Below are 9,189 nucleotides of genomic sequence, written 5' to 3' on the forward strand. Positions count from 1 at the left end.
AGGGTTTCACAAATTTGGTGATTACATTTCCCAACAGATGGAAATAGGTTCCCTCTTTCTCGGTGCAAGTGCCCTTCTTAAACTAACTGTTAAGAAAGACTAGCTCTGCAAACAGGACCAGGAATCTCAAGTGTTTCTCCTAGTCAGAGCTTCTGTAAGCCAGAGCCTTATGCAACAGAATCATCCAGGTTATATAATGCAACTCGTATTACACGGGGCTGAATCCGACTGCTACTGGACAGCAGTTGCTCAGATTATCAAACAGACATTGACAACACTCTACTATTAATACTCCCCTCTCATTTTCCCTATGCAATTGCCTTCACATTTTTAATTAGAATAAAGCATTATGAAACTGTTGACGAATATTCACCTCTGCATGCCCCCTTTGCTCGTCAACAGCATATGAGCATCATATACTGTATATATTTTTAATAACAAGCATAGGAAGTAATATTCTAGGTTATAGAATTACAATTATAGAATTCCAGTGGAAATAGTGCATTGTGAATAATTAGGAGTCCCACAATACTAAGTGAGGCTTTCTCCCTACAAAGTATATTTAGGATTTCTCTGTAGCAATTATATCACAGCTCTGTATTTCTTATTCGCACACACACACACACACACACTTTCTCTCTCTCACACACACACTCATGTGATAAGGAGGGGTTGAAGCAATAGACTGCGTTCAGGAACAAATGCTGAAACCGGTAATTATTCGTTTCAGTGTTTAAGATTAAAATATTGCAGGTTGACTGCATTAGAGGAGTTGATGCTGGCTTCGTATATGGGCACACATGGCAAGGCAAGAACCCCTGGACCTGGTCCTCCTCTTCACTGCGGCAGCTAATCGAGCCTAATTTAATCGTCTGCATCTCCCTCCCACATTTCATTTTTGGATTAGCACTAAATGGAGACTCCCACTTGCCCCCCCCCCCCCGTATATAGTAGGCTTTCCTGACCACTAATCTGTTGAAGTCTTCCGGGAAAACTCAAAAGCTTGCTCAGTACAACATGTCTTTCTACATGTCTTTCTAGAAGACATGACTGAGTCACATAAAGCAATTAAGTAAAAGCCTGTTACTTTAATTGCAAGAATGCAAAAAAAGACCCAACACTGACAATTGTTCTCATTAGGCTTGAAGTAACATGAATTACTCATATCAGCGGCAAAAGGGATCGTATGACTAATGAATGGGAAAGTGGCCCCACGATCTAGCCCTGAAACATGAAGCAATATGGTTTAATTAAACATGCAACCACCTCTCCTCGTCCTCTAATCCCCAAATGGACAGATATTTACGAGAAGCATTTCCAGGATAAAAATCACCGTACAATTACAGGGAGGTTTTTTGAGAGCAGAAGGGAAAGCTGAGAAGGAAGATAGTATTGGCAGAAATAATTATGGCAAATGTCACACAACCATTGATTTCCCCTGAAAATGAATCTATATCGTATTTGGTTTCCTAATGGCTTTCTGGTAAAGCAGGGCAAAAGCAGATAAAAATGGTTTCCCCATTCCCTGTGTATAATAAAATGAAGTGTCCATCAAACTGGTACCCAAAATGTCCATTTTGTGCATTCTTCACAGGGTAAGAAATGTTTTCTCACTGAAAACTGCCTTGAGCCTAATGGCACAGACAATTTCATTGTCTTTTGGTAGACATTTAACTTAGGGGGGCTGCTGATACTTTAAGAAGGCAAGGTGGGTTCATTAGAATTGAGGTAAAGGTAAAGGGGCCCCTGACCATCAGGTTCAGTCATGTCCGACTCTGGGGTTGCAGCGCTCATCTCGCTCTATAGGCCGAGGGAGCTGGCGTTTGTCCGCAGACAGCTTTCGGGTCACGTGGCCAGCATGACAAAGCTGCTTCTGGCGAACCAGAGCAGTGCACGGAAACGCCATTTACCTTCCCGCCGGAGCGATCCCTATTTATCTACTTGCACTTTGATGTGCTTTCGAACTGCTAGGTGGGCAGGAGCTGGGACCGAGCAACGGGTCCCACCCTGTCGCAGGGATTCGAACCGCCGACCTTCTGATCAGCAAGCCCTAGGCTCTGTGGTTTAACCCACAGCGCCACCTGGCTCCCCAGAATTGAGGTAATATGTGTAATTGTTTAGGGAAGGTTTGGAGTATAATGAGAAACTTGAATTAAACCAATGATTTATATGGGCCTTTCTCTTGTTGAGTTAAAAAACAACAACACATCCTACAATTTAAATCGTTAATTTAAATCAAATTTCCCATCCCATTGGTATGTCATACCTTTCCTAAACGATGATACATACCAACCAGTTAATATAATTACTAAAATAGGTTATAGCCAAAGAGAGCATTTATACCAGGCATCCCCAAACTTCGGCCCTCCAGATGTTTTGGACTACAATTTCCATCTTCCCCGACCACTGGTCCTCTTAGCTAGGGATCATGGGAGTTGTAGGCCAAAACATCTGGAGGGGCGCAGTTTGGGGATGCCTGATTTATACTATCTACAAAGTATACTATTATGTATTGATGTGTTCATATAACTATAGCTGAATAAACAAACTTGGTATCGTATTTGTATGAATTTTGGGAAATGCTACATGTAAATACACCTGCTTATTAAATGGATAAATGTTCCTTATGTGTATAAAGCAGCTGTGCATTAGGAATGTTAACTAGAAGTCATCACACAGCATGCTCAATGGCCTGTTATAAATGTGAAACGGTTGTTCGACATTTAAAGTCATCTTAGTAAAACTGAATATACTATTAGTATGTGTAAGCAACTTAATGCATGTAATCTCCCTTGAGTTCCATGGGACATTTTTGTACATTAAAGAATACAGCGGTCCAAGTGCCCTGAGATTCCAGCACTAAAAAGAAGCACCCTCTGGTGTCTGCCATCAGCCTTCTAGAAGAAGATCACGACAAGGGGTGGGCAACAACTTGCTTCCATCCATCACAGAAGAAGCAGGTGCAGTGAGATTCTTCAACCCCTGCCTGCCAGTTGCCCTGGAACTGCAGAGGCGAAGGAAGCACACTCTGGCCCCATCAGTTGACTAAGGGATGATGTTGGGTTGTGTGGGCTTGAACGGAGTGTGCACTGCTACAGTCTATTGCAGGCATCCCCAAACTGCGGCCCTCCAGGTGTTTTGGCCTACAACTCCCATGACCCCTAGCTAACAGGACCAGTGGTCAGGGATGATGGGAATTGTAGTCCAAAACATCTGGAGGGCCGAAGTTTGGGGATGCCTGGTCTATTGTAAGCCAGCTTGAGGATAATTCACTCAAAAGATGGGATATAGATATCCCAAATAACTAAGGTGGATATATAAAGCCCAAAGCTTACACATCCTTTTCAGTTGTAACATCCCACTTAGTTCTCAAGGCTGCCCTTTAAACTTCTAAACAAGGATTCATAATTCGAGAACGAAGCAAACTGAAAAGCTCAGCTGGTAAAAAAAAAAGGACTATACAAGATCACCCAGGTGGATGTAGCCTGCCCTTAGTAATATATGGGATGGCATCTCTTGGATCCCAGTATCTGTGATAACTGGTGAAGCCAAGGCCACCTGTCTCAAACCCATCATAAGAATACAGTATATGTCCTATCGTGCCACAATTACCGTATGTCATTTCTATCCTCAAAACATATTTTTCTCATGGTCCACACGGAGAAGCGGTATTTAACTCAATGGGTGACACCTGACTAAGTCAAGCAGAGAAGACCCATTGAAATAAATGGACTCAAGTTCCATTGCTTTCAATGGGTTTACTCTGGAGTATGACTTGTTCAGATAACCCATATATATAGGTAAAGGGACCCCTGACCATAAGGTCCAGTCGTGACCGACTCTGGGGTTGCGCACTCATCTCGCATTATTGGCCGAGGGAGCCGGTGTATAGCTTCCAGGTCATGTGGCCAGCATGACAAAGCCGCTTCTGGCAAACCAGAGCAGCACATGGAAACGCCGTTTACCTTCCCGCTGTAGCGGTTCCTATTTATCTACTTGCATTTTGACGTGCTTTCGAACTGCTAGGTTGGCAGGAGCTGGGACCAAGCAACGGGAGCTCACCCCGTCACAGGGATTCGAACCGCCGACCTTGTGATCAGCAAGCCCTAGGCTCATTGGTTTAACCACAGCGCCACCTGGGTCCCATATATATATATATATATATATATATATATATATATATATATATATGATTCAGTTCTAAGAGGTTGTAAGTACTGGTTTAACATGCTGGTGGTATTCAGAGTTAATTTCAACCAAGCTAGAATTATTACCTGTATTATTTTTTTAAAAGGGGGGGATTGGTTTTTAAAATTAGTTTTCAAATCTGTTTTAATTTATTTATGTATATGTAGATCCTGCATTTGGGGGGTGGGAGGAGTCTTTGGAGGTGAATACTGAAGAGGAACACATCCAATGACTATGCTGGAGCTATTTTAAAAAATGAAAGGCACAACCCAGCAGGGTATTATCATGCCCAAAGCCCACCGAAATGAACAAGGTCTGCACAATGGATTCATTTCAGTGGGGTTTGCCCAGAACTTCCCACCAGGCTGCAACCCAAACACCTATGGATGTTCCAATAGGAATTGTCCTCTCTGTCTTGCTTAGTGATACGGTACTGATGTTTGGAAAGCAGAAGGAGGCTCACAAAGGATCTACAACCTGCATAAGTGCATTGCAATACGCAGTTGTTTAAAACCATTACTTGGAAATATGGGTTTGTAACCATTAGTCAATACCAAATTTAATTTATGACAGAGCCATTAAGAAAAAAATATATTTATAGAGGGATTTATATACCGCCGTCTCGCAGAACATCAGGATGACATACTGTACTGTACGACGACAGAAAAACATTTAAAAGCAATACGAATTTTGCAGTGGCCTGTGACCACAGCACATGTTTTCAGGGACGGAAGGGATACAAAGCACATTGAGATTTTGATGCCATTCATTGGGGAGCTAGCCAATGCAGGTACACCCCTTACAGCAACTTTTTTAAAAAAAGAAATAACTGGGTGCGTGGATTTTCTTACCAAAATCCCTTCCCAGCACATCCCAAAAACATTTTTTTTAAACAACAGAGCAGAGGAATTGTTGCTGTCTCTGTTTTGAAGACTGTGTGACTTTGTGTGATCTGACTTTGGTTGCAATCCTATCCCTGCTTACCGTACTTGGGTGTAAATCCCACTAATCGCATTCAAATGTATATGCATAGGATTAGGTTGCATATATAGATATATATGAAACTTATATGTGATTATACATAGACAGGGAGACAAATAGATATAAAGGGGGTCTCCTGCACATTTAGTTAAGATTACAAAGAGCCAGAAGGCAATAGAAAGTGCTGGATTGGAGAGGCAGCTTAGATATGGCAAGGGTGGTAGCTTTATCTAGTTCAAGAGCTTGGGGTTTATTATACACCAGAATTGTGGTGCTCCTTCTTGCTTTGTCTCACATATCCGTACAATCTTAAGCGGGGCTGCAGAGGCTCTCCTTTGAAGCTGTAGGTTTCATTTCATAACATCACATCTCCACGCAGCACCACAATATAGATAGCTGTGTCAGGCTGTGAGACCACTTTAAAACATCAAAAATGCTCTTCTGGATCAGAGCAAAAAGAACACACTGTGCCTCCATTTACGTGAGCACTTCACCGGCCAATCCTGGAATTAATTGCTCCCAGAATCTGGTAATACCGACTCTTAGTCACTGGCACACTTCATCTCCATCAATGTGCTGTACGTATTTCCCTTTTTAGCCAACAGATATGGGTTGCCATCGTGTCATCTCGTAGCAAGCCTACGTTACTGTTCTATATGACAAAATCCTTCTGCCAGCCCATTTGTCACTGGATGACTCAAAAGTTCCAGTTCTGGGAGAGGGGGAATAACTCACGTTTACTCACTCTCTCCAGATAATTCTGAATTTTATAAATCTTGGCTTTGCATATCTGCTCCCCCAAAGTCACCTTTTGTGGGGCACTCCTGGGCACCTTCTCCTGACCTGGCAAAGGGTCACTCACACCGTGTTGGATTGCTGACCGCTGGATTCTACAGAGCCTCTTAGAATACGAATCTCTCCTACTCAGCCCACCGAATACTACAGATCAGTCACCTTCCATTTACACAAAGATTTGGGGACCAGAGCCATCTCCCCCCCATGATCTTTGCTGACATCCTTCCTGCTCCAGAGATCCCAAAGATCAGCAATCCAACCCCATATGGGCCACAGAAAGTGGTTAGGATGCCTGCCCCCCAACCTGCTGCTCTCCAGGTGTTGCAGGAATAAAACTCTGGGACCAAAGGGCTGCTGGGCATTGGAATTCCAACATCTGGAGAGCACCACCTTGGCTACCCCTTTTGTAAGGGATATCTTGGATAAGGAACACAGCATGGGATAGTTGTGACCGAACATCCTTTTAAGAAGAAACAACCAAACAAGACACGAGGGACTTCAAATTTGATTGGATAAGTGGTGCTCCTCTGACCAATATTTTAGCCCCTTGCGCCTCCTTTCATATTTAAGAGGGGAAAGTTGGGAAGTCACAGATCGCCCGCATCATTTGTGGTTTGGCATTCAGCAGCCATGCAGTGCAGCAAAATGGCAGCGCAGCAGGAGATGGATTTGAGCCAAGCCGCTAGCCTAGGCCTTTGCTCCAGAACACCCCCTTCAATGCCAAGGCTCAGCAAGAGAAAGAGACCAGAGTCCTTTCCTTTATCACAGAGGGAGCCAGCTGGCCAAATATTAGCGGGGGGGGGGGGGGGGGGAGAAGAGAGATTCAGAGGTCTTTCACCCACAGCCAGGCTGAGTGCCACCCAAGGCCTCTCAGTGGGCCAGGACCATTTTAAAGCCCAGGCTGCTGCTGGGCCTAGAGAGCCCCCACCCAAGATTCCCCCCCCAGCACCATGCCGCCAAGAGCCCCTTCCTTACCTGCCCTTTGACAAGGCTGGCGGCAAACTGGCGCATGACGGCCTCGACGGTGTAGGCGCTGGACCAGCCCCTGGGGGTGAGCAGCTCCATGCAGATGGCGCCGCCGTCCAGGACGTAGCCGTTCTCCAGACGCGGGCTGAGCACCCGCATGAAGGGTGGCGCAAAGGGGAAGTTGTCCGGGAAGGTGAGGTTGAGCAAGATGTACTCGGTGTTGGTCTCCTTCATGTCCTGCCACAGCACCGAGTCCTTGTCCACCTGGTGCAGCTTCACGTTCCAGTCGAAGAGGCTCTCGTCCACCAGCTCCACCGAGATGAAGCGGTCGCTCAAACGCGCGATGTCCTGCAGCTCCTTCATCAGCCGTCGGGTGCGCACTTGCGTGCAGTGCGCCTGCCGGCTGGCTGGCACCAGCGACGGCGGCACCAAGGCCGGGGTGCTGGAGCGCCCAACACTGCCCCCCGACGCCGGGTCCTTGCCCGAGCCAGCCTCCTTGCCGTCGCGCTGCTGCTGCTGCTGCTGCGCTTTCTCTGGCGCGCCGTCGGGGCTCGCCTGTTGCTGCTGCTTGGCCACTTCCAGCACCTTCTTGGGCTTGTTGCGCGCGGGGCTGCTGCCTCGGCTGCTGCTGCAGCTCTCTTTGCCGGGGCTCCCGCAGCCGCTGGCCGGCGTGCCTTGCAGCTGCTGCTGCTTATTCTTCTGGTTGCTTTTGCCCCGCAGCGAGGAGCCTTGCTGGATGCTGCCGCGACGGTGGTGGTGATGGTGGTGGTGGTGATGCTTGGGGTCCTCGGTGTCCCTGTTGTGGATCCGGATGAGCCCGATTTTCCGCAGCAGAGTAGCCATGCTCCAAAGGGCTTTGGCCGCGGGGGTCGTCGGAGGGAGGGAGGGCAAAAGGAGGACGCAGAGACCCGCTACCTGCCCGAGCTAGGCAAGCCAAGCCGCGCACGCCTCGCCAGTGGGAAGAGGTTTGTGGAGTGGGGAGAATCCGTTTGGAGGGGCGGCGGGAGGAAACAGAAAAGGCAACGAGGAAAGGGTGGATGTGGCCGGATCCTGCCGCCTGCCCTCGCCTCCGTCGCAGCTGCTCAGGCGCCTCCTCTCAGCAGAGCCGTCGGTCCTGCTGCTGGCAGCATTGCCGCAGTCGAGCCGCTTCTCCCCGGGTCACCAGAGCTCCGCCGCCAGAGCCATGGAATCCCACGTTGGAAAGCGCCGCCACCCCGTGTCCCTCCGCCCACTCCCGACGACGACACGCTGCTGCTGCAGGAGGCCGCTTCCTTCCACAATATAACCTTCAGCTCCGATCGACTAAACCACGCGCGCGCGCGCGCACGCACACACAATGGGATCCAGTCGGGCTTGCTCTTTGGGAGGGGGGTGGTGTCTTCTTTCCCCCAGTTTTTTTTCCCCACAGCGAGGTGAGATGATGGCTCTGCCGCATGCGTTTATTTTGTAATTAATTCCCACCCCTCCACCCCCCACCCCGCTTCTGACTTTCCTCTCCTAGAGCAAGGTTCCTCACCCGTTTTGCAAGCAGGAACCCTCCGCTTTGGTCCTTTCTCCGGCCGGGGAGCCGGCGCAGGCGAGGCTAATATTGGAAGGAAGCCGTTCGTGCGCCCCGGTTGGGGTGGATGGTGGGGGAGAAGATGGAGACGGATCCCCCTCCCCAGCGAAGGCGACCCCCCCCCCTAAGTCCGACGAAGCGACGGCGCTGACCTTTCGCTCGCCTCCTCGCGGCTGCAGGCTTTTGGGGAGCCCCCGTCAGCTGCGCGCGGCGCCTCCTTCTGCCTTGCAGGCTACCCCTCGCTTCTGCAGCGGATCTGACATTGCGGGGGGCGGGGGGGGGGCGGAGAGGGAGGCAGAGGAGGAGAAAAAACCCCGGTTAAAGCCCGCCTACTATTCTGTATGCGCAAGAGGAGGGCCGAGTCAAGCAGAAGCTCACGTGGTGGCAACCTGGGTCCCTACTGGTTGGAGGGGGAAAGGAGAAGCTGGAATTATGTGGTTCTAGGAGGATGGAGGCGCGATGGCTGCTCCTTTTGCAGCAAGCCTCCTCCACCCTTCAGCATCCCCCGCCTCCCCCTCGCCATAGTATAATTCAGGATAATTACAGGTGCGTGTGAACAAGAGACCTGTAAAATACCAAGGTAGCTGTCGGGCGGCGGGAGAGGGATGCGGGAGGCGAAGAAGCTGTAGATCTGCAACAGTTTCGTTTTTTGTTTTGTTTAAGAAATAGATTTAAAAGCATGCCTTTCAAACCAAGGTTGA

The 9,189-nt window shown here is 48.5% G+C and overlaps 1 protein-coding gene across 1 annotated transcript in view; it reads right to left on the reverse strand.

Annotated features, from left to right (window-relative positions):
- Window positions 1-8,831, reverse strand: part of UBE2QL1 (ubiquitin conjugating enzyme E2 QL1) — a 32,639-nt gene extending 23,808 nt beyond the window's left edge. The window contains exon 1 of the mRNA XM_035101553.3: window positions 6,940-8,831. Within this exon, the coding sequence (XP_034957444.1) occupies window positions 6,940-7,773 (834 nt within the window). The 5' untranslated portion in view covers window positions 7,774-8,831. The remainder of the gene's footprint in view (window positions 1-6,939) is intronic.
- Between the last annotated feature and the right edge of the window lie 358 nt (window positions 8,832-9,189).

Source organism: Zootoca vivipara, chromosome 8 (assembly GCF_965207765.1).
Source record: "Zootoca vivipara chromosome 8, rZooViv2.hap1.1, whole genome shotgun sequence".
NCBI classification, from domain to species: Eukaryota; Metazoa; Chordata; class Lepidosauria; order Squamata; family Lacertidae; genus Zootoca; species Zootoca vivipara.